The sequence below is a fragment of the Urocitellus parryii genome, chromosome 11, assembly GCF_045843805.1.
Source record: "Urocitellus parryii isolate mUroPar1 chromosome 11, mUroPar1.hap1, whole genome shotgun sequence".
Classification (NCBI taxonomy): Eukaryota; Metazoa; Chordata; class Mammalia; order Rodentia; family Sciuridae; genus Urocitellus; species Urocitellus parryii.
In genome coordinates, this window is record NC_135541.1 from 49,119,256 (window position 1) to 49,145,744 (window position 26,489).

At 37.5% G+C, this 26,489-nt stretch overlaps 1 protein-coding gene across 1 annotated transcript in view; it reads right to left on the bottom strand.

Annotated features, from left to right (window-relative positions):
- Slc35d1 (solute carrier family 35 member D1) overlaps window positions 1-9,399 on the bottom strand; it is a 46,686-nt gene extending 37,287 nt beyond the window's left edge. Inside the window, exons 1-7 of the mRNA XM_026409725.2 lie at window positions 7,125-9,399; window positions 6,319-6,352; window positions 6,134-6,220; window positions 5,361-5,428; window positions 3,812-3,883; window positions 3,139-3,207; window positions 916-1,018 (exon numbers count right to left, since the gene is read on the bottom strand). Of these exons, the coding sequence (XP_026265510.2) occupies window positions 916-1,018; window positions 3,139-3,207; window positions 3,812-3,883; window positions 5,361-5,428; window positions 6,134-6,220; window positions 6,319-6,352; window positions 7,125-7,327 (636 nt within the window). The 5' untranslated portion in view covers window positions 7,328-9,399. The remainder of the gene's footprint in view (window positions 1-915; window positions 1,019-3,138; window positions 3,208-3,811; window positions 3,884-5,360; window positions 5,429-6,133; window positions 6,221-6,318; window positions 6,353-7,124) is intronic.
- Between the last annotated feature and the right edge of the window lie 17,090 nt (window positions 9,400-26,489).

The window sequence follows — 26,489 nt, forward strand, 5'->3', positions numbered from 1 at the left end:
GAAGATAAAACACGGGTAGAAAATAAGATAAAACCATCATCAGTTACAAGACTAAATTATGAGATAAAAACATACCAGCTGCTCAGGAAAAACTATGGTAACATCTAAGATAAAAATCTCATATGGGTACTCACCTAGGATACATTATGAAATCAAGAACAACTCCTTCAAAAACAACCCTATGATGCAGCAAACTGAGTTCTATATACCTGTTTTTTACTGTAATACAACCTCATAATGTATCAAAAGAATTGTGGGTCAAATACTCAGCTTTCTGATGGTCTGGCTTGATCTGAAAATAAATTTAATGTTTGCATACTCAAAGTATATAGCAAACAAACAAAAAATATTCTGAAATGCCTTCATGTCCATGCCACCAATAGAAGGCAAAGAGCTGGATGTACAAAGGTCACGTATGAGATCCAAGCCAGGAAACTCAGCAGTACCCCTGAGGGAGCGAGAAACTAATGCTTCCTCAGGATTCCTACCATTTGTCGGGCAAGTACACAAAGGTCATCCTGTTCTGCAAGCGCCTTCCAACACTCACTTCCCTTCAAGATTGCCCAAAGGCTTCAGGATATTTCTCTTGTTCCAGGTCCCTCACCAAGTATCTTCAGAACAGAGCCATGAGCATTTATGACATTTTTCTCTATGAACTTTGTAACCTTCCTACCCCACTCTAAGTCAATATTCCCATAATCCCTTCCCAAAAGCCATCAATAAACCTAACTGCTAATTTAAAAACTTTCTTATGTGAACACCAGAATATAGGCATTTACCCTCAGAGAACCCCCATGTCTCTCCCATCCCTTCTAAGTATTTTTCTTTATTCCATACTTTTTACCCTGATGAATTGCTATTACCATTCCCAACATCAGTAAATATCTAATAAAGAAGTTTTAGATAGCTACCTACTTTTGAATCTAATTTTTGTTTTATGTATGCACCATTTGCTGCTGTCAGTACATCGTTTATCAGAATAAAAACATATCCTTCCAGATCAAATGCCAAGTCAGAGCTGTAAAACATAAGCAAAACTTTAAGAATAAGTTAGATTTAAAGAACATGCACTTAATTTTTAATAGGTCTGAACTACAATATTTGCAAGAACATTTCTTTTCCAGCTAAATGAACATTAGGTTATTTTATCAGCTACTAGTATTTCTTGAGTCCTGGTCACAGTTGGCAATTCCATACTCAATAGGGATTATTTTAGAAACAAAAACACTAATGCTTAAACACATCATAAGGAATAATCAATCATGCCAGTTAATAATAAACTGTTCTGAATTCAAAGTCAGACCAAATCAGGCAGAAGGCATCAATCTCACAAATAAGGAAATCAAAAGTTCTTAACATATCATTTTTCAAAAAGTTCACGCAAAAGATGGGACTAACTTCCACAGGTAGTTGGGCAGAATTTCTGAAGTATGGATCACAGTAAGTTGTGAGAGGGCACATAGTAGGAACTCAAATACTTACTCAATGAGGTAAAACTAGTGAGACTGGGGAAATTGAAAATCTCTGCTACTTAATAGGGTAGTAAGCACAAGATAAGAAATCTGTAAATTTAATAGAATAAATGAATAATCTAAGCAAAGTATGCCTTCATGGTACTTTAGCACCCCAGCCAAAATGGTGGCCTCACATTCTATGACTTTGCAGAGTCACGACAATGCTTGTAGCTGAACTTCTAAATGGAACCAAAACCTGAGGAGCTGCATACTGCTGCAGTTTCAGACAGGACTAGCCTAATGCACACCCCTAATCCAAGCATCTGGCAACACTCTAACTTCAGGTTCTCTTCTTCTCCATCTTTTTCACAAGCCAAAGGTTCTAATTAAGCAGGGCTAGTTAGAAACCCTTCTCAAAGCTTTCTGCAGGCCAAAGTGAGTCCTGAATAAACCTGTTGTACAATTTTGGATCTCACTGGCTTCAAGGAAATGCTTCAAAATGTTCAGAGGTTAGCAGAACACCTTTAAAAAGAAAGGCAGATACCTGGTGTAGAATTTTTCTCCAAGGAGACAAATACAACATTTGGCTATAAAACCAAATTCTGGTAACAAATTTTGCCACCCTCTCTTTTTTAGAATGAAATTTCACTTGGAGATGTAAGATAAAATAGAATTTAAATTATACTTCCCCCTAGTTACACCACAGGGATATGATGAAAGTAAATGAGCCATCCATTGGAATACCCAGATGAAAATGTATGTCAGGTAGAATCTGTGACATCAGTAAATCCATCTATGCATGCCCAGGGCTGAGTAAAATGTATCAGGCTTCTAGTGATCATTTTCATTTTCTGTCTTTGGGTATACATTTTCCCCATGTAATTTTTTTTCTTTATTTATTTTTAAACTGCAGCAAAATAATCATGTATATTTTGGGTGTATAGTGTGATAATTCTATACATACACAATGTGTAATGATCAAATCGGAACAATTAGCATAGTCATCTCCTTAAACATTTATCATTGCTTTGTATTTTCCTCATACACTTTAAAACTAGAACTTTTATAAAAAGGGGGAATGTTCCAGTAATCTAATAAGACTAAGTAATGACATCTGTAATGTATCTTAAGTGAGGCCAAATAAAGCAATGATATTATTCATTATTCCATAAGTCAAGGTATTCATTGTCATTTGCCTCACCTCACAAAAGAGCAGACACCATTTTCTTTAAAAATTTGCAAAGTAAAAGAATGCCACATGGTTTATGAAATCGCATAGGCTCTGAATTCAGGCACACATTCAAATTCCAGCATTTATTAGCAGTGCGACCTTGAGCAAGTATAGAACTTTAAGTTTCCTTTAACTATAAAGTAGGAAAATTATACCCATACCATTCAGCACTATGAAGAATAAATAATGTGCTCAATGCTGAAAATATTTTGTGGCACACAGTATGTACTCAGTAAGTACAAGAGAATAACAAATCCTAAATTACATGAATTTAAGAATCCCCAAAATTTGAATTTTGCCAGCCTTGACCTTAACACAGCCAAAGATTTAACTTCTGAAGAAGACACGACTTTTACTTAGGCTACAAAAAAATTATTCTGATTGGTAACTGATCATTTATTATCAAAATGTATTGACAATTTTTAATATGCTATCTATAGGCCCTCATCTTACCTGGCAGCTACAAAGGCTCCAATAATCATTGCAAATACGGTCATCTGAATACCCCAAGAAAAAGTCTTCCTACAAAATAAGATAATTAAAAAAAAAAAAAAAAAAATATATATATATATATATATATATATATATATATATGTGACTTTATTATTCGTACAGACACATTTCATAACAGGCAAAAAACATAAACAATTGTATTTTAAATATTTCCAAGGAACTGGATATTTAAAAGAATCTCATTGATGAAGCAAAAACTCAATTTGCTATGTAATTAATTGCAGTCATTTTTCTTATTCTTACCATTTGTTATTGAGTTGGCATTTTTATAAGTCAGGATTTTTTTAAGTAGGAAACACACATTTTCAGTAAAAGATATAAATGCTATTTGAAACCTAGAACTGTGATTCTGACCCAGCTTCACTCAGTGGCAGCAGTAGACAACAGAAACTGTAGAAAATTAAAACTCAAGTTCAGATAGGTTTCCAACTCGTTTAACCTTCCCAACTACTGCTCCCACAAACTATCAATTTGATGGCAAGGAAAGAATTTAAACTTCTCAAGAGCTGAAGTAGAACCAAGACAAAAAATTTTAATATCTCACATATGCTGGGCACCTATTCAAGGTGCTTTAAGTTGTTTAAAGAAAAGATGTATTAGAAATTTTGCTCACTTGAGTAAAACTCCTTCAGCAAACATTGTAAACAGGATGGAGAACCTTCTTAAAACTGTAAACATTGGTAAGCTGCAAAAACAAAGATGATTAGGTAAAATAAAGTTCAATTTATTTTTTTAAACCAAGATTTTTCAAATTGGTAATTTAAAATAATGCTAATCATTTCCTTTCCTATGGAAATTCCATGCTGATTAACTTCTGATTAAATTAAATCCTTACTTCTCTCTAGAAATAAATGATTTAAAAAGCTAAAAAAGTTGCTTTTAAAAAACTACTAAAAGTGAGAAACATTAATTTTTACAATGGTAAAAATCATACATCATAAATAATACATGTATTTTTAAATTTTACTTTGCTAAGTATGCAAACATCCTGATATACAGATGTTAGTCTTGAATGTAAAAGGGCCTATATCACCTTTCTTCACTAGATCACCCCAAAACACCTAGGAAAATCTTACCCCATAAAGCATTCCTTGCTTGTCCTTTTGTGAAAGTCTTCCATTAAATTCCTAGATCATTTTGCTTGTACTAATAAACATATGGTTATTTCTGAATATGTCTTATCTCATTACAAAGTGCCTTTTATTTAGCTGGCAAACAAAGGTAGGGGATGGATGGATGGATGGATGGCAGGCAATGGATGAAAAAAAAGCAAACTATAAGCAGCATTTCACAGCAGACCTTCATTTCTTTCCAAGTGGGGTAATGAGATGGAAAAGAATGCCCCACCCATGACAATAAATCTGTCTCACTTGGAACTCTCCCCAGAGATACCCCTGGCCATCCTGTCAGGTTACTTGCTTTAAAAAAAGGAGGAAATGAAAAATGATATACCACTGATTCTCAAGAGATCTCACTACTCATGATTATCCAAAATGCCAGAGCTTCAGCTCATGTGGAAGTAGTGGAGCCATGGGTTTCTGTCAAACTATTTTCCTATGGGTGTCTGTGGAACATCACAAACCACAAAGGGGAGAAGCCAGGAACTGGAAGGTTAGAGGGTAATAGACAATGTAGTCAGAGAGAGCTACTGCTTCTTTCTAAAAGTAAAGATGCTGCCTCTATAATTACATGGCAGTGGGTAAGATATTAATCATATTTATTATCAGGGTTCCATCTCATTTTAACTATTTCATGTGAGAAGAAAAACTGAAAGTTCTCATTTCCATCCTTTTTTGCTGTGTGGAATCTGCCTAAAATATAGTACTAATTAACTATATTAATGAATAGAAATCCCAGAAGCCTTTTCTCTCTCACTACTGCAGGTCTGGGAAAATAATGAAAATCCCCTATCATAGCATTTTATAACATCTTAAATACCTCTAACATCAAAATGAGACAGGATAAAGCAACTATTCTTTCTCTTCAAAAGAAATGAGCTTACACTAAAGCCTTCAGTGCAACCTTCATTATTTAGTAACAAAAACTTTCTAGTCCTTCCATTTTTTCCAGAATCAGTAACAATGCATTAAGTATTTGACATTTACATACAACTTTAAGAACACATTATATTAACCTCACTAGTAAAATAAAGTTATCCATACTTCAGTTTCTTTGTGCTGAACAGTCCCGTGATTTGGTTCCCAAAATATAGTAGAGGTAGTGGAAACGTCTAGAAAATTTAAAAAGGGATAACAAAACTCAATAATAAAGATAGCTAAAACAAGGTCCTTTCAAACAGAAACAGTTTTGCTTTTATGATCAAATTCTTTCCACTTGAAACTTAAGATTACTTCTCATAAACAATTCTGAGCCCCAGGAAACACCCAAACAATATTAACTATTCTCTGAGACACAACACTAAACTGGCAGAAAGCGAGGGAGGAAGACAGGGAAGAAAAGAAATATGAAAATGATTGACCAATGTAGAACAGAAACACAATTTGCTTTAAAATATGATAATGTATTAGCACATGGCTCTAATATCAGCAGAAAAAGGTAGGCATTTTATCTTGATGTGGAGTCAAGCAGAGGCAGACAGAAGAACATGAAAATAAACCCAAGAATAATGAATGCAGGATACACTGGCTAGATTAGATGGATATAGAAACTGCAGAACTGTTGCACTCCCAACAAGTGAGCATTAATTAAAACAAAAAAGATTCCTGGGGTTTTTTTCTTCCTTAATTTTACAGAGACTGTGAACTTCTCTAACACACATTACTGCATTTATTCTTTAACTTCATAACATGTGCTCTATCTAGATGTGGATTTCGTTAGAGTTAGTTTTTAAATATGCAAGGCTGGGATTAAAAAAAATACAGTGACTCCTTCTCATAAAACAAAGTACTACTTTAAAAAAAAAAAAATCTTTTACCTTTCGAGGTACATTTCTGTCAAAGTCAGGAAACTTGACTACTCTGAATGCCTTTCCCACCCAGAGAACTGCCACTGTAGCCACCATCTGTAAACAGAGAACACAGATGCACTGTTCTACATATAAAGACACACAGAGAAGTTCTGACAACATAAAACCATGTAATGCTGAAGATTCCAACTAACCTGGCCAAGTCCAACACATAGCGAGGAGGGAAATCTATAAAAAGGGCAAAGAAAGAAAGAAAAGAAAAAAGTCAGAAAACCCAAACATAGCTCTGTGAATTCAACTTTTGCACCGACAACCTTAAAATGTCTTTTGATACAAATCCACACCAACATCTGTCCTTTATTCAAATAAAAATCTTGTGAGAAAAAAAAAATTCCTGCGGGTTATGAGGCCATACCGCTGATTTTATAGCCTCGGGCGGCCACTTGTCTCATCTTGTCCGATTCTACAATTTCGGTAGGCTGCTTGCAACGGATTTTTCAAGGAAGTTAAGAAACAGATCTTTTCAACGGCTTCACATCTTAAAAAAAAAAAAAAAAAAAAGCTTCTGCTCCAAGTCCCCGTGACAGCAGCAGAATAATCGTAAATGGGCGTGAAGATGCGCACGTCCCCAGAGGCTGTCAGCAGCGCGGGGACAGGCTGCGGAGGAAGGAGCGCATCTCACGCTCGCTTCCCCGCAGGCAAGCACAGGGCCCCTAAAGTCACCAAGCAACTTTGCTCCAGGCAACCAAAGGCAGGATGTTCAGGGAGGGCGCTGCACCCAGGGCATGGCAGACACTGCCGAAGGCGGCCCGGAGCGCGCGGCTGTCTGGAGCTCCGCGTGCGGAGCCGGACCCAGCCCCGGCCGGCGCGGCCCCGCCGCCACCCTCCCCCGGATCCCGCCCAACTTTACTCCGCTTCAACTTTGGCAACCAAAGTCCAGGGAGCCTGCGCCGCCGCCCGCTCCTCCTCGCGGCCTCGGCCGGCGCCGCCGCGGCCCTACCTGTAGTTGGTGAGCACGCTCTTGTTCACCACCACGATCAGGAAGGAGCTCACGCCGTAGAAGCCGGCGGCCAGCAGCTTCAGGAACACGGTCAGCGTTTCGGCCGACGCCATCCCCAGCTCCTCCTCATCTCTGTGTGTGGAGGATTTCGCGGGGGCTTCTCCTTTAACCCGAGCATGCTGACGTCTATGGACTTCCGCCATGGCTGCGGCGGCGGCGCGGGCCTGTGAGGGGAGCGGCGGGCGGGCCTGGCGGCGGAGCCTAGCGGCGCGGGGGTTTGCGGCCGCGGCTTGCGGGGAACTCGCGGGGTCGGGGCCTGCGGATCGCGCCGACAGCAAGCTCGCTGGCTCCGCTGCCTGCACAGCCGCCGCGCGTCCCCGCCCAGGGGCAGGGAAAGCCGGGTTCACACCCTCGGGGACTTTGCTCCCACATTGTGCAATGCAGGGTTAGAGGGGAGTGGACGCCAGGCTTGGCCAGGGCAGGGGCTACGGAGGACCTGGAGAAGGGGCAGCGACGACCCCGAGCCCGGCGCGCAGAGGCAGAAGCCACTCGGGGGCACTGGAGTACCAGGCGGCCCTGGATGAAAGCTACACAGTGGGCCTGCGCCTGCGCAGGAGCACGTGCAGGGGTCTCTGCGGGCTGTGTACCTGGAATGTGCGAGGCGGGCCGCCCGGGCTAGCCGCCGTATTCTCCAGATTACTGCCGCAAAGAGAGTGCCGACCCCTCGCTGTAACAGGTGGCTGGCCGAGTAGTGATGGTTTGTTGAGTCTAGACTCAATTTGAATGTGGTTTGGTTTGTGGAGGTGGTTTGGGTGTTTTTGTTTTTATCTCTCTTACAAGGGGTCCAAGCCATTTTAAAACTATCAGATGTCACTAAACAGTAAGCACACAACAAACATTTCATTCTGCAAGGCCTCAGACTTCTCATACTTTTCTAAACTCAGAATACACTGAAGCAATTCTTTCTCTGAAGATTTGAGGAGGAATTTTTTTTTTTTTAAGAAAGATGTTGACATATCCAAAAAAGTAGCAAGATAATCAAGCCCCTTGGGAATTGATAAGAGTGTAAGGTGTTTGCAGTCTAAAAGACTTCAGTTGTAATTCTAGAATTTCTTAGAATGTCCCCTGCTCCCAGCTGTGTGTTTTGGGGTCAGTTAGATAACCTCTCTAAACCTGCATCTTCCCTTCTCTATGACATAAAGCTGGCACAGAGCTTGTTTTCAATACATAGTAACATCATTATGGAACAGTAGCAAAGAAATCACATTTTGTTCACATCTAATTTTAATAATAGGAAAGAACTTCAAATTGGTTTCCCTGAATGCTAGGTCTGTGTGTGTTTTGTTTCCTTTTTCACTATTTTCCAAACTGGTAACATATACATAACAAATGTATCACTTAATCATTTTTACTGGCATTAAGTATATTTGCATTGTTGTGTAACCATCACCATAAAATCCATCCTCGAACTTTTTCACCATCTCAGACAGAAATAATCATCCCCATTCTCCATTCCTTCCCTCCCCCTGGTAGCCAGTGTTCTACTTTCAATTGCCATGAATCAGTATACTCTGTACCTCAAATAAGTGGAGTCATGCAGCATTTGTCCCTTTGTCACTAGCTTGTTTGACTTATTGTAATGTGTTCAAGCTTCATCCATGTTGTAGCGTATTCAAAATACGCTACAACATGGATGAAGATGTAGCATATTCAGCATGAAGTTCTTAACACGGCCTTCAAAGGCCTAGGTGCTATGGCTCCTGTCCACATCTCCAGAGGCACTAGCCACATTTCCCTCCTAAGCTGCAGCTAAATCAGCAGCAGGGGTTCCTGCTTTGTATCTTTACTGCCATTTTTCTCTTATTTCCCCCACCCCAGTGAAGAACTGTCTCCTGATAAACTCTTATGTCTCCTTCTGTATTTGGCAAAACATTACCCCTTCTCTGGGTAGCCTTCCTTCTTACTTCCCCTCACCTCATCTTTGTTGAGGGCAACAGCCCAGTCCAATGACATGGCATCTTTGCCAGAAAGGAGTGGTTGAGAGGTGACCAGCAAGCCATTGAGATGATGATGGTTGTGTTAAGCTGTGTATTCAACTGTGTATTAGACCCCTGCTGTCTGCCTCGGCTTGCTACTTTGGAGTTCTTGCAGGGTTGGTTGGTTGGGGAAGTGCTGGAGGAGGGATTTCCAGAGGAGGGATTTGCGGTTGGTGTGTGGTGTGTCCCGGGAGAAGGCCGCATGCGGGGCGTTCTTGGGAGTTCGGAAATAAAGTTTGTTCCAGCTTGAGTGGCTTGTGATTTGTGCCCAGCCAGACTGAGGCACATCTTTATCAGAATTGTTATCTCTCCTTCATGGCCCTCCTGTTCCATCTTTGTATACCCCATTTATATATTGCCTCACTCTGTCCATGCTGCTGTAACAAAAGGCCTGCAACAGGGTAAATTATAAAGAACAAAACTGTTTCTCACAATTCTAGAAGCAAGTCCAAGACACTGGCAGGTTGGGTGTGTCTGGTGAGAGCTGACCTCTGTTTCAGAGATGGTGCATCCTCAGCAGCTGAAGAACACCATGCCCTCAGATGGCAGGGAGGTCAAGGTCAAAAAAAGTTAAATGCTGTGTGAAGACTCTTCTAATGCATCATCACATTGAGGGCAAAGCCCTCATGACTCAATCCCCTCCTAAAGGCTTCTTAAGACTATCACATTGGCAGTTAAGGCTTGACTATAAATTCTGGAACACACATTCAGAATGTAGCATAGCGGCTCTGGTTTGCATGTTTATGTGTCATTCTCTTCCACTAGACAGAGGACTGCTTGAGAACAGCAGCTGGCCAGGGCACCTACCATGGTTCAGATGTTTTAGTTGGATGAATCAATGAATGGTAACTATAACTAGCAAAAAGGAAAAAGACCAAATCTCTTCCTTGAATTCTAGCAGCAGCAGAAAAATGACTAGCATGTTATATTTTGAATGTATAGATTTTGTAAAAAGGATAAGTAACTGCTCATAATAAAAGTAAATATGTCCACATATATGTATATATGTTTATACACATATTCTTGTACATTTTTTTAACATAGAACTAAGGCAGAACACTGATTCTCAAGCCAGGCTTTGCTTCTGATACTAGTTTTGTGACTTTGGGAAAGTTATTAGACACCACTGTGCTTCAGTTTCCTCCTCCATAAAGTGATGATAACAATAATATCCACTGTTAGGATTATGATGAGAATTAAATGAGTTAATAAATGTAAAGTGTCTAAAACACAGTAAAATACTTTACAAGTGTTATTATAATAACAATGATTACTGTTATTATTATTATCATCATTGCTATCATGCATACCTTTCTCTTTTCACTTATGATTCCTTGAGGAACAGGCAGACATGACTCTCTTCCTTATTCTCTTCTAAAAACTTCAAAGTATCCCATTACCTAGATGATCATAATTTATATAACCTTTCTTGTGGATATTTAAGTTATTGCCAATTTCTCAGTTTATAAACCATCCTTGTCCATTCAACTTTGTGCAGTAGAAGTTTCTAGATGTAGAATTGCTTAATCAAAGGCTACCTTTTTAAAAATTAATAAAATCAAGAAATCAATCTCCAAAGAAGTTGCACTAATTTTATAGTACCACTGACACTACATAAAAATAAAACTTGTTTTTAAAGTCAGAAGGCATCAACAGTGGGGAAAAAATATGAAAGAGGCCAGATAATAGTTCTTCAAGTTCTACCCTGTGGAGATAAAAATCACATAACAAATTTGTGCAATAAATCAATTGCAATTATACAAAATGAAAATAATCTCCTAAGAGCACTGATCCAGGTAACACCTATTGTTTTTCTCATGTGACTACATTATTTATTGACAAATATTTGTTAAGACCTACCACAGGCCAAGAACTACATTTGATTTTCTCAACGCCAGTAATGATTGGGTTGCAGTGAGCCCTCTGTAAAATACTGTGTCATCTAAAAGAGTCAAACATTCTTGGTAGGTGCCCAAGAAGATAAGGTGGGTTGCCATACTCTAACAGGATTTTGTCCCTTTTGCACATTATAGGTACTTACACTATTGGTTAATTTTTGGTATTTTAAGCACTCAGACCTGTTTACTAACCTGAGTAACTATAAATGGAGATCCACACATTATTTAGAGACTGCCTTAAATGTTCTTACTGAGCTAAATCTACTCTATTTGGAAAGGCCAACTTTATGGATTGATCAATTTTAGATCTAGCTAGATAAAATTACTTGCAGAAAATCTTTGTAATTCAATCATGTCTTTTTTTAAAAAATAAAAATCCATCATGTTTCTTCATCAGGGAAAATTGTTTCTCTACACTGTTTTTTTAAACATAACTCATATTATTTCTTTTTCTCTGCCCCTCTTCCTTTCAGTTGTAAACATGGAGTTTGAAATGTCCTTGTATTTCGTGCCTATCTTGGGTGCCTGGTATGGCATTTGTGATGAGTCATCATTGACTGTGGCTTCAACAGATTGAGCCACTTGCTCTTGTCCTGGCATTCTCATAGGCCATTTAAGGTTCACTTTCATTCACCAGCTTTATGTTTCAATGCCAGCCTAGATCAATGACCTGCTGTGCTGTACTACTGGTGACTTTATAGTCAGAAAGCAAAGGTCATACAGGTTCTCTATTTAAATTGTGCTGTTAAAATTCTGAGGCCCAAAGGATGTGGGAAGAGTGTGAAGCTTCTCTGCACTGCCTCATACTTCTCTAGTTGGGCTGGGAGAAATGAACCTGTTGATCACTTATGGTGGGCCTGGCGATGTATTACTCATATAATTCAGTTTCACATCTTGTCCTTACTGTCGCAATGGGCAAAGTTGTGACTTATGCAGTTCTGGGAGAGAAATAAAAAAATATCCACATGCTTCTGCCCTTTTCAATGTTTATTCACTCAGATCACTCAATATGATCTCACTCTATAGGTTCTTAATCAAGAAAATGGCAATTCTTAATGCTAGGCATATTAGACATATAGACATAGTTCACAGCAAACAATTCTAGATTAATTTTAAGCACAGCAAACACTTAGTCATGACAGACATTCCTTCTGCATGCTAAGCTCAAGTGTCAGATCAAAAGTCTCAAACCTTAGGCTCTAAGTCAGCAGCTGCACACTCACTCAGAAGGTGGTGATCAGATAAGGAACCAAGGCAGGCTTCTCCTGGGGTGAAGCTGACAGCTGGCTGAGGAAGCAGTCATAGGGAGAAGTCCTTTACTCACCAGAGTCAAGAGGCTGCTATAGAGTTTGAGAGCAGTGAGAACAATGCAGAAGATCAGGAAGATGAGAAGAGTTGGGATATCAGTCTAGACCCTCATTAGGCTCTCAGCCTTGTGTGCATCAGTGTTAGTTAGCTGAATGTCTGTTCATTTGCTCCATCATTTATACTAAATTTGGGGGCTTCTGACCGTCCCTTCAATCCCTATCAGCTGCTACGAGATTTTTCAGTGACATCATTTGTCCTGAGGTTAAAGCATCTGGTCTGGTGGTCCCCACACTGATTTTTCTTGCTTCTCGCTCTTATCAGGGATAGGGCAACAAGCCAGAGGCTTCACTCTTGAGTTTATCAGGGTGGGAAGAAGTGAATTATTTGTGCCTGAGGGCCATACTGGAGGGCTCCATAGGTGTGCCTGGTGAGACTGCAGGTTTCAAACTGAAGTTTTAAAATGGAGTTGCTTAGGCTCAGGCCTAAGGCCATCCTTATATTTACCCCTCTAAGAAGTAGGCATGGTAAAAAAATGTATAAACATGAAAATAAGGGCTAAGAAGCATATACTAGATCTCTCAGCTCTAAGTGACTGGGTACAGATTTGCCCAGAGGTCCATTCAGCACTGGGTCTGTACTCTTTTCCTAAACAATCCTGCGTCATTTGGGGCAGGTGGACAGAGCTGCTTTTTAAAGAAGTTTTGGCAATGTCGATACTTCCTTTGATTGTGGTTAGTGGTTTTCAACACTATGAAGAAGAATAACTAGGATAAAAGAATAACAGTCTATGGAAGACATGGTCTGTAATGACTCATTCACAAATATACCAGATACTAAGTTAGGCATTGGCAATATGAAGATACATCAAACTCAGTATGTTTATATCTGACCTTTAAACAAATCTCTTCCCAGTCAGCTGCTTTTTCTATCTCCAGTCTTGGTAAACTGACCTCACTGTCTACCTATGTGCCAGGGCAAGCTATTAAACATCATTGAGCTTCAGTTTCCTATAACTACTCCCCAATAAGTCTTCAATCCCCACCAAACTAGTTTTGCCCATCCCACTGCACTGAAGTTGCTCACTCCTAAGTCACCCAGGACTATTGTGGAGTTAAAACCCCAGTGGACACTCTTGGTCTCTTGCTTGACTCCTCTATGACACTACAAACCCTTCCCTTAACTTCTGGGCCACTCTGCTGCCAGGAAGTCCTCCTGGTTCTTGGGCTGCTCCTTTTCATTCTGCTTTAGTGTCCCCTCCTTTTTGACCAGATCTTTTAAGTTTCACATTCCTCAATCTCGAGTATTTTCATCCTATTGTATTTCATTCCATGGTTTCAATTATGATTTGTTGTTTTGCCAGTGCTTCCCAGATCCACGTCATTTGTGTTCTTTTGAACTCCAAATTAATAAATCCACCTGTCTCCTGAATATCTTCAACATGTCTAAAACTAAGCTCATCATTATCCCTTTAAACCCAGCATCCTGCTTCTCCTCTATTGATCTGTATTTCGCTCAGATAATATCAGCTGAAATCCTGGCTGGCTTAGCCATCCAAAATACTTCCCATTGATCAGATCTAAACAAAATTTAATCCAAGTGTTGAATCAGTTGATTCCCACTTATATGGGAATATTAATATGATCAAGATCTCTATGACCTATATTATGGCAGAGAGAGGAGATTTGGTATAATCTTAAATAAGACTATGATAATATCCTGCTAGCCCTTATATATAAGAGATAAACTGCTTTTAGTTGGTTATACAAATCAATATATAGAGAAAGCATTTTCCATGTTAAAGTGTCTGAGTATTTCTATGACTAAGTATCAGGAAATGTAATTTTGATTTGCCCCAGTAAAAATACAAGTTGATAATCACTTACCAAAAATGTGTGGGACCAGCAGTGTTTCATATTTCAGATTTTTTTTCCAGATTAGGGATGCTCAATCTGTAGTACATTTGAAACCTCAACTACAATTGGAGTTGCCTCCTGATTAAGTTTAGAATCATGTTTGCTCAGGTTTGCCTTCAGCATTGGACAGACATGGGAATGTGACAACTGTTACCACTCACTCATCTTTCAATGCTTTCATGATGGTATTAATCCTCAGTTCCTTTATATACATGATAATTCTTTCTGTTTACTCTCCTGATAAGGAAGAAGTTTCAGAGGCTTCCTCTTTCTACCATCATGGTCTTTATACCATAAGTGAAAGAGTCGATGTCAGGATTTTGTCAATTGTCAAGTATACCTATTATGTCAAATATATCAATATATCTCTCTTCTAATTATACATTTAAAAATGGGAGCTGGGTGTGGTGGCACACACTTGTAATCCCAGCTACTTGGGGGGCTGAGGCAGAAGGATCACAAACTCAAGCCCAGCCTGGGAAATTTAGCCAGATCCTGTCAAAAAAAAAGAAGAAGAAGAAGAAGAAGAAGAAGAAGAAAAAAAAAGTGCAGGAGTGGGGCATGGAGAAATAATCACATGGACCTGCTGAACACATCATTTCAAATTTAGTCTAAGATTCTAATTATCACCTGACCCACCTAACCCATTTCTATAGTCTGAATGTTTATGTCTTCCACCCCAAAATTCCTATGTTGAAATCCAGTCTCCAAAGTGATAATATTAGGAGGTACTTCTAAGAGCATCCTTTGCAAGTGATTAGATCATGGGAGCAAGACCCCCATGAATGAGATTAGTGCCATTATAAAAGAGGCCAGAGAGACCCCCTCACCCCTTTCCATCATCTGATGATACAGCCAGAAGGCACCAACTATTAACCAGATAGTGGGTCCTCACCAGACACCACATCTGCCTGTGTGTTGATTTGGGACTCATTACTCCAGAGCTGTAAGAAATAAGTTTTTGTTGTTTATAAGCTACCCAGTTAATAGTATTTTATTATAACGGCCAGAACAGACTAAGATATCCAAGTAAACCCCCAATTAGACCCCAGGACTGTAGGTGTCCAGTAAATACTATCAGTTAGCCAGTGTTTGAAAATCCCCAATAGGCCATTTCCTTTTCCTCAGTACTATAAATGACTACAAATTCCTTTGGGGAGGGCTTGGAGGAAGATATACAGTATACATTTGTGGCTATTATCCTCATAGATAGTTGAACTCCCCTTAAATCCATGGGATTCTGTTCTGTAAGTAGGCTGAGTTCTGAAAATTGAGGAAAAGACCATGACTCTCAATTTCAGAGACTCGGGTCAGGTATTTTTGCTATCAGGCCTTTTTTTTTCCTATTATGTAGATTAAGCACCATTTTAGTAGACTGCCTGTCTTTTTCATTCTAAGAGAAATTATAATTGATTAACTACTGCCAAGAGTTCTGTGAGCCAAAACACTATGTTACTGTTTTCCTTTTATGGTAAATATGCCCTACAGCACCTTTGATGGTTAAAGTACTGCTACTTGCACCAGAACTTCTTTATTAAATTTGAGAGCCCATCTCAATGGTGAAATTTCCCATCACAATTGACGGCTACAACAGAACTTCTAAATGATTTACATGTTCCATACAGAAACATGCTTCTTGATATGGTAGAGATGGGAGGATCCTCTGGATTCTTTTAAGGATGTGGTTGAAGAATGGGTATGGAGATGACTCATGACAGATAAATTCCAACATCCTGTCTCTTTAAATCTTGAGATTTCTTCCTCTACTTTAAAATAGGAAATTCTGGTATCTGAGCCTCATTAAACATGGGCCACTGTTGCCCAAATCTTAGTCAACCAAAAATTAAATTGTTAGAATATTTCCATCTGGAAGAACTAACACATTAAATTCCAAACCTCTGGTAAGTACAGTCTTGTCAATATATTTGACCCAATTCAGTGTCATATTTCATCTTCCTTAAATTCCTATACATATTCCCCAAGTTTACACTGATGTAAATTAGGAAAATTATATAATTTTTTGGCTCATGAACTGGATTAGACTTTGTACTTATTCCCTGGTATATGCTGATATCTGATTCTAGTTATGGGTATAGTGGATACAGTTTTCAAGTAAAAGAAGGTTAATTTCCTCAGACACAGGAAGATAAGTTGCTGCACTGTCAGAAGCTCAAAGTAACTTGAGAATTCAAAATTCTCAACTCTTTCGAAGTCTAAACACATGTGATCCTACTCCAAGTTTTAAGATCCTTTTTCTTCCAATTTTCCTAACTTCTACATGAGAGACCTGGCAAAGTTGTCAATCAGCTGATGTTGTGAATTCTGTAAACTAGACAAATAAAGTATTGTTCATTTCTTTACAATACTAACCCTGTGGCTACAAGAAGAGGGAGATTCTTTAGGGCTACCATAAAGTCTCTCTGGTTCTCTGATGAGATTTTACAGACAGTGTAAGGGCCTGAACTTGTTACTTTCTTTCTGTAAATATTTTATTGCACTCAAAATTCTATCACACTCCACAGTCCCATAGTAATTATAATTGCTAATGGCCAAATGCAGTAGGCACATGTTCCTGAAGCATTTAATTCAGTGGGCACTTCAACACAGTCAATTGCAGGTGATAATTTAATTAATCATGATACTTCTACATAACATGGATTACCAGCATTCATTTCCCTTTAGCAAGGAGCTCAGCATGACACTCAAGCTTAAGGACAAAAAGTAATTCTAAGTCCTATTTCTAAGGTATGTTTCCTGGGACAAATATGTATATGAATCAGGGTCCAGTTGAGATACAAAATCCACACAGGTTTTTGCATTGCAGAGAATTTAACAGAGAAGTTAACACGTGTTAACTAGGTAAATGAAAGATTGAATAGAAACTTTCCAAAATAGAAAAACCCTAACACATTATAGAGGGAGCAACTGCCAGAAGAGAAGAGAGAACAAAAGAAAGAGGCTGGAATTTTTAAATCTTAGAAACTTAAAGGAGGAAGCCCAATAGCTAAAACTCAGACCTCAGAGGAAGTCATGCAATTCTACTGATACTGGAGTCTTTGAGTTAAGGTCTGGGTGACAGACCTTTGAAGAGAGCATCATATGACTGGTCCTGTTGTTCAGGTGGGGGAAGGGTATGATGAGGCTGTTTGGAAATACAAAAAGAAAAAAAAAAACGGCTGCAAACTGCATTCAGCTACAGCTATAGGAAGGATTTTGCTCAGCTTAAGTGAAGAATAATAGCTGTCAGGAAGCAGATAAGAGCCTTTCCTTCTTTCTCCTCCAGCTTTGCAGCCTCTTTCTACTGTCACCTATGACAGAATGTAACATAGATCCAGCCAGCCAAGCAGGCATATGATTTTCAAAAACGCAAACAGCAGCTTCACAAAAACAGGATACAAAAGATTAGGTTTGTAACTGAGAGACAATAACTTAATATTTGTTTTACTAAAAATTACCTCCATCTGCCAATCTGCTTACCTTAGAAACCTAGTAGTCATTTTCAGGGCCTCTCTCTTCTCACCTGCCTATATAAGCTCCTAAATATCTCTCAAGTCTGAATGCAGTGACATTACCATCATCCTTCATCGAGACTACCACAATGGCATTCCAACTAGCCTCCAGTCTAGAAGACTGTTTCCCCTCCAAATTTTCCTTTATACAGCAGCCACACTGACAGTGAGTGATTCTGCAAAAATGCAGATCTGATTAGGATAAAATCTATCTCCTGATTTATTTCACTACACTCTCATTTTGACTCCTCCTTCTCTGCTGATCCTTGACATTCTTTAGTTCCTCAAACACATCCTCTCATTTCTGTAGGTTTGCCCCTGCTTAATACTTGACTTATAGATTAATCTCCCATTCCTACAAACTCTATCTCTCACCTCTGGCTAACTATTTCTGGTCCTCAATTAGATAAATAATACTCAGTAAGTATTGTCACTAATCCTAGACACCATTTCTCCATGCCCTTACGAGGCATAACAACTTGAGTCACTAACATGTTCTTTTTCTCCCTTATGCTTTCCCCCCCATTCACATTCAGACCACAATGCACAGGTAACTGTTATCCCAGATGGTTGCTATTAGAATGTATTTATGCTATTTTATGCTATTCACAGTATTTATGCTGTGAATTTTTAGATTCTGCACTTAAGTCCAATAGTCAACCACCATTCTACTTTATGCTTTTCTGAGTTTGACTACTTTGAATACCTCATGTAAGTAGAATCATACAGTATTTGTCCTTCTGTGACTGACTTATTCCATTTACTATAATGTTCTCAGGATTAATCTATGTTGTAGCTTAGGACAAGGTTTCCTTCTTTTTTAAGGCCAGATAATATTCCATTCCATTGTAGTAAGCACATACCACATTTTTTTTGCCATTCACTTATATATAGACGGTAACTGATTACTCCTCTTGACTGTTGTAAATAATGTTTCCAGGGAACATCAGAGTGCATATATCTCATTAAGAGCCTATGTGAGGGGGAAAAAAAAAGAAATGTGTCATATTAGATTGGGTAGAGAGAAGTGATGGGAGGGGAGGGGAGGGGAAGCGGGGATAGGAAGGGCATCAGAATAAAATAGACACTAGTATTGCTGTATGTATATAAGTGTCTGTATAACCAATATGATTCTGCAACCTGTACACTCAGAAAAATGAAAAATTATACCCCATTTGATTCAAATGTATGATATGTCAAGATCATTTTATTGTTATGTGCAACTAATAAAAAAAATCCTTTCTTCTACCTATTTTGAGATTGTATTGAGATTTCTTTCATTGCTTCTAAAATTAGAAAATTACACTTCATAATAAATAAAATAAATATTTACTTCTATTTCACTATAAAAAAAGAGCCTACGTTCAATTCTTTTGGATATTTATGTTCAAAAGTGAGATTTCTGGATGATATGGTGATTCTAATTTTAGTTCTTTGAGGAAATGCTATACTTTTCTACAGTAGCTGCACCATTTTAATCCTCACCAATGATAGAGCACAATGGTTCCAATTTTCTATATTCTTTTTAAAAATGTATACTTTAGTTGTAGATGGACACAATACCTTTATTTTATTTATTTATTTATGTGTGCTGAGGATCAAAACCAGTGCCTCACGTGTGCTAGGCAAGTGTACTACCACTGAGCCACAACCCCAGCCCTCAATTTTTTATATTCTTGTCAACAATTGCTGTTTTCTGCTTCATTGATAGTAGTTATCCTAACAAATGTGAGATGACATGTTTTATTGTGGTTTCAGCTTACACTTCCCTGATGATTGGTGATGTTGAGTATGTTTGCATATACCTGTGGACCATTTGTATGTATTCTTTGGAGAAATGTCTGTTCAGTCCTTTTGCCCATATTTTAAATCAGGTTGTTGGTGTTATTGTTATTATTTTGCTATTGAATTATGAGAGTTCCAAATACCTTTTGGATATTAACCCCTTTTCAAATTTATATAGCTTGTAAAAATGTTCTCCCTTTCCATGGTTTGCCTTTCACTGAGCTACTTGTCTTCTTTGCTACGTAAAAGCCTTTTTTTGGTATGAGTAGTCCCATTTATCTATTTTTGTTTTAAAACCTGTTTTTGGCATCAGAACCAAGAAATTTTTATCAAGAGCACTCGTGGGAGGGGCTGGGTTGTGGCTCAGTGGTAGAGTGCTTGCCTCTCATGCATGAGACCTAAGTTCAATCCTCAGCACCACATAAAAATAAATAAATAAAAATAAAGATTTAAAAACAACAACAAAAAAGAGCACTCGTGGGGATTTTTCTTTATGTTTTCTTTTTAGGGTTTTTATGGTTTGGGGACTTAACTAATCCATTTTGAGTTGATTTTTGTGTATGGTCTAAGATAAGGGTTTCGTTTCATTTTTTTTCCACGTGTATATCCAGTTTTCCTAGCATCATTTGTTGAAGAAACTATCCGTTATACATTGTGTAGTTTTGGACCCTTATCAAAGACCATTTGATCATACACATGGATTTCTGTTGTCTCTGTTGTGTTCTCTTGTCTGTCTTTATGCCAGTACCACACTGTTTTGATTATCATAGGTTTGTAATATGCTTTGAAATCAAGATGCATGGGGCCTCTCCAGCTTTGCTCTTCTCTCTCATGACTCTTTTGGGTTTTTCAGGATCCTTTGTAGCTCCATATGAATTTTATGATTGTCTTTTCCATTTCTAAAAAAATAAAAATAAAAATGCCAGTGAGATTTTCATAAGAATGGCACTGAATCTGTGGATTGTTTTAGGTAGTATGGACATCGTAACAACATTAAGTCTTCCAATCCATGAATGTTAGGTGTCTCTCCATTTATTTTTGTCTTCTTCCATTTTTCTCAGTGACATTTTGTAGTTTTCAGTGCTAAGTCTTTTGCCTTCTTGCCTAAGTTTATTCCTATCTATTTCATTCTTTCTTGGTGGGGAGAAGCATGATGGAAATTGAACCCAGGGCCTCATGCAACCTAAGGATGAATACCACCATGGAGCAAAACACACTAGCCCCCCTTTTTTTGGTGCTAATATAAGTGAGATTATTTTTAAATTTCTTTTTTAGGTAGCTTATTGCTAAACTATAGAACTGCAACTGATTTTTATAGATTGAAGTTTTTTAATCCTGCAAACTTGTAGAATTTATTAGTTCTCATAGTGTTTAAAGGAATTTTAGTTTTGGGGTTTTTTTTAATATACCTTTATTTTATTTATTTATTTTTATATGGTGCTAAGGATCGAACCCAGCATCTCGCATGTGCTAGGCGAGTGCTCTACTGCTGAGCCACAACCCCATCCCCAGGAATTTTAGTTTTTAATGGGCATTTCAGACTATGTCATTTGCAAACATATAATTTTACTTTGTGGGAAGTTTCATTCATTTAGAAATACTAGTATTGCCATTTTGTTAGCTGTCTTCTATCTGGCCTATAACATTTTTGTCCCTCTTTTCCTCTCTTTCTTCTTTTGTGTGTTTTTATTTTTTGTTTTGTTTTGTAGTGCACACTATGATTTCTTTCTTTTTCTTTTTGTGTATTTTCTATAAGTATTTTTTTGTGGTTACAGTGGGGCTTATATAAAACATACAACAATCTATTTTAAACTGATAACCACTTAACAACAGTTTTGCATATGAAAATTCCACTCTTTGACTTCTCTTCCCCTTCATACTTTGTGTTATCAATGTCACAAATGACATCTTTTTCTTCCCCTGTGGTGCTGGAGATTGAACCCAGGGCCCTACACGTCCTAGGCAAGTGGTATATCCCCAGCCCTCACAAATTATATCTCTTTATAATAATATCTATTAACATTTTATAGTCATAATTTTTAACTTTTATACCAAAGTCAGAAGTGTTTTGTGCACCACAATTCCAATACTACAGTATTCTATATTCAAATATATGTTTACCTTGGCCAGCAAGCTTTATGCTTTCACATTAGCATGTTATTGCTTTGCATCTTCATTTAAACTTTAAAAATTCCCTCTAACATTTCTTGTAAAGTAGACCTCATGGTGATTAACTTTTTCAGCTTTTGTTTATTGGGCAGTCTTAATTTCTCCTGGATTTTTGAAAGACAGTTTTGCCAAATATACTATCTTTTTTGGCAGGTCCCCCCCCCAATGCTTTAAATATGTTATTCTACTCCCTCTGGCCTGTAAGATTTTTCCCTGAAAAATCCACTAATAGTCTTCTGGCAACTCACTTGTTCTCTTGCCCTATTCAACATTCTCTGTCTTTGCCTTTTGATATTTTATTATAATGTCCTTTCCCAGATTCGGGAAGTTTGGGGCCATTATTTTTTCAAATAAACTTTGTGCCTCTTTCTCTCTTTACCTTTTGAAAGCTCCATAAGGCATATATTGGTCCACTTGGTAGTTTTCCATCCCTGCCTTAGGCTTTCTTGACTCATTTTCATTTTTTTTTCTTTTTTGTTGCTCTGACTGGATAATTTCAAGTGATCTGCCTTTGATTTTGTTGATTTTTTCTGCTACTTGATCAAGTTAGCTATTGAACCTCTCTAGTGAATTTTTCAATTCGGTTGTTGTATTCTTCAGCTCCAAAATTTGTTTGGTTCTTTTAATTATTTTCTGTTTTTATTGATATTATCATTTTGATTATAACTTTTTTCCTGTACTCATGAACATCTTTATAATAGTTATTTTAAATTCTTTGTCATAATTTTTTGAGGATTTCCTTAAAGTTAGCTTCTGGACATTTATTTGCACCTTTGATCAGATCATTGGAAAAAATAGCAACCTCTTCCAGTCTTTCTAAACTGAATTTGTATAGTGAAAAACCTTCCCCAATTAGCCCATCTAGAAATTCTGAGGACCTCTCAAGACTTTTTCTGCATATGCTTTTCTTAGAATTGTACATGTACATTCCCAAAAAGAGAGATCTGCTAGTTTCCTTCCTTCCTTCCTTCCTTCCTTCCTTCCTTCCTTCCTTCCTTCCTTCCTTCCTTCCTTCTCTTGATCTATCTATTATTTGTCTGTAATACTACTACTAGTTCTCTACAGCTCCTAAAAGTCACTCAATTTTGTTCTTAGTGTACCCCCAAATTTCTAGAACATACTGGATCCCATTGATGACACAAGTCAGATGAAACAAACTAGACCCTTGGATGGGCCCCTGAGAGACAGAACATTGGATATACCCTTCACTCTTTCCCCTCTCTCCACAGGAAATGCTGCTGAATATATACCCTTTATATGCTATTCTGTGGGTCCTCTAGAATAGCAGCAAAACACCCACCTCTTCTTTGTTTCCAATGCCCCTCTATAATATACTGGATTCTGTCCATGCTCTGACACAGGAGAGGCAGAAAACCAGTACCACAAAAGATGAGAACAGGGCTGGGATTGTGGTAGAGCACTTGCCTAGCATATGTGAGGCACTGGATTCGATTCTCAGTACCACATACCAATAAACAAATAAAATTTAAAAAAAATTTAAAAAGATGACAACATTGGATACATGCTAATTCTTTCTCTCTTTTGGAAGAATAGATTTTCTCTCACTTGTTCTGTACTTATCCAGGTATTATGAAGGTATTATGTGAGTCAGTAAATGCTGGTCCATCTAATGTCAAATTGATATTTCCTTTTGGGTAGGAGAAAGTCTGGGACTTCCTATTGCCCTAATTTGTTGACATCATCACTTTCTAGTGATTAGAGTTTAGATATGTCATCAAAAACACATTCCATAAAATTTTTAAAAATCAATAAATTGGATTTTATTCAAATTCAAAGCTTTCTTTTTGCAATAACATTAAGAAAATTATAAGGCAAACCACATACAGGGGAAATACTTACAAATCACATATGTCAACAGATTTTTGCTCCAAATATATAAGAAGTTTTTACAACTCAATAAGAAAAAATATAAGCAATTAAAAATGCAGAAAATATCTGAACAAACACCTCACCAAAGAAAATGTACAGATGAAAAATGCATACATGAAAAGATGTTAAATGTGTGTCTTCAGGGAAATTATGTGAAAACCACAATGAGATACCTCTACACACATTACAGTGTGTGTCCATAAATCCTTGATATTTCTTTCTCAAGGGAATAGAGTTTAATTTCTTACCCTTGAGTGCATGCTGGTCTTAGTTACTTTAACAAGTATTCTGATAAAGCATGGAAAAATAAAATAATAACTTTATATTAGAGAACATGGCAGACACCACCTTAACCAAGTGTCACCAGTGAGTGAAGTCATGTTATTGACCTATTCTCACCACTATAATGAGAATGCACACTTCTGTGGTTCCCTTCTCTAAAGCTCATAACCTTCATCTAATAATAAGAAAGAAAAATCAGACAAACTCAATTTGGGAACCTACTGGTTCCTACTATGAAATCTACTATGAGCATGCTGCTGTCACATATAAAGAAAGAAAGAATTAGAGAAAGAAAGAAAAGAAAGAAAAGAAAGAAAGAAAGAAAGAAAGAAAGAAAGAAAGAAAGAAAGAAAGAAAGAAAGATCTACTATGAAACACACTCAAGGTAATAAAAAATAAGGAATGACAGCTCAGAGGACAAGTACGAGGCATGCTGACTAAATTCAATGTGTTATGCTGAATCCAGATGAGAAAAAACACATTTTTGAAAAGCTAGTAAAATTCAAATAAAAATCTTAGTTTTTTTTTTTTTTAAAGTGGTCTTCATTGACCAACCTATTTAAAATGTTGCAGGTTCCTAGATTCTCTGTCCTCTAATCCTAGCTTGTAGTCTTAGTTTTGCCAGTTCTTCTTTTTTTTTTTTTTAATCTTTTTTTAGTTGTAGATGGACACAATGCCTTTATTATTTATTTATTTTTGTGTAATGCTGAGGATTAAACCCAGTGCATATGTGCGAGGCAAGCACTCTGCTGCTGAGCCACAATCCCAGCCCAGGTTTGCCAGTTCTTGACTACGTTATATTTGTTTATTTTATGTGTCCTCCCAATAAAATATTAGCTCCATAAGCAGAAGTCGATGTAAGGTTTATAAGACTTGAAGTTTTGGGGAGCCCTTTTTAAGAAAAAAAATATAACTATAAATGAAGAACTGTAGAGAGCAGATGAGCCCCAGGTCATCGCTGATCCTGTGGTGTTGGCAAAAGCCAAACCTGGGAAATATTCCTTGCCAAAAGGCGAGGATTTTAACAGCCTTGACACTGGCTCTGTTGCTAACAGTTATCCGATGTTCCAATACAAGAGGCTTCCTGGGTGCAGCAGGGTAATAGCAGGATGTTCTTAGCACTGTGATGGTAGGACAGCTGCAAAAATGTTTCTAGCTTTGTAACTTTTTAATACACACACAAAAAAACTCTTGATAACTCACAAGCCTTGAATAATTTACAATGCTCATATAGTTAAACTTCCTGATTATGAGACCCAATATAATAAACTTGCAGAGCTAGTTCTGGGTCACTGTTTCTCCATCAGAGTGCAGTGTCCCATCTGGTCCCAGCTTTGCTTAAAAATTTCTCTGTGTTTTCTTTGTCTCTGTGTTTTTCTCCATCTCCTGTTGCCCCTACTTGAGATTCTTTTTTGATGCCACACAGATCATGGCAAAGTATAAAACTTACTGTCTACTCACAGGGAATCAGGACTAAGACATTTTTAAAATGTGACAAGTAGCAGAAAATTAATAATAATTTTATTAATTTTCTGTCTTCAGCTATATATATATATATATTTACCTCTGTATATGATAGTAATTCTGTAATATAGTTCTCATAAATTAATTGAAAAATAACTCATTTTCTCTTTTAGTGCTTTGCTAGTTTATTTTTATTATCAATACTTGGGATTTATAAAACATGCATATTCACACTTAACAGACTCACTGAAGTATAGCTACAAATCTGTGTTCTACAAACACAGGAATTCTGATGACTTCTATTTTGCATAGTTCCTATGAAAAAATTAAGAATACAACATATCTTTCACTGTATACACATTTTTAGCATATTTTCAACAAGCAAGAACTTATTCTAAGTATTGATGAAACCTCAGTTCTTTGCTAGTAGCTGTATTGGTAATGAAAATGTGTTTTACAGCTAGCTTCCAACTTCCAACTTTCAAATCTTGTTTCTGCTTCTAGCCAAAAACTTCACAGTGGCCACCATGGGACACATTTTATTTCTTGTTATGTCCTCTGAACTTGTACCATTGTGTCCTGCAGTAGATAAGACAGCACAATAGGCAGTAGTAGTATTCTTGGAAGCCATTAATTAAATGCCTCTGTATAGATGTGGTTGCATGCCACCTCTATAGATCCAGATTAGATTTATTCTTAATGCAGCTTATAGCCACCCTATAACTAGAATTCCTAAAATATCTTTTGCCATTTAAATATCATCTATTAAAAAGGCAAGGGCAAAAATATTGGAGTGGAAAGGGACAGCATCTTAACCATTTGCAAATAAGATATCTTCTGTATGTTTTTTAAAATTTGTAAAATACATAAGACAGGTAAATATATTTTGCTAATGCCCCTTATGGGGCCTAAGAAAAAGTTAATGCAAGTGAGGAACCATGAAATTAAGTTCCATTGTTACCTTCATCCACGTCCCTAAGAGTGGGGAACTCAGTTTTTGCTCACAGCTCTATTTTCAGTACTTAGAACAGAAGGTAAACACTGTATGTATGTTAAATTAATGAATGAATAACAAAAGGAGGGAAGGAATAAAGGAAGGAAGGAAGAAAAA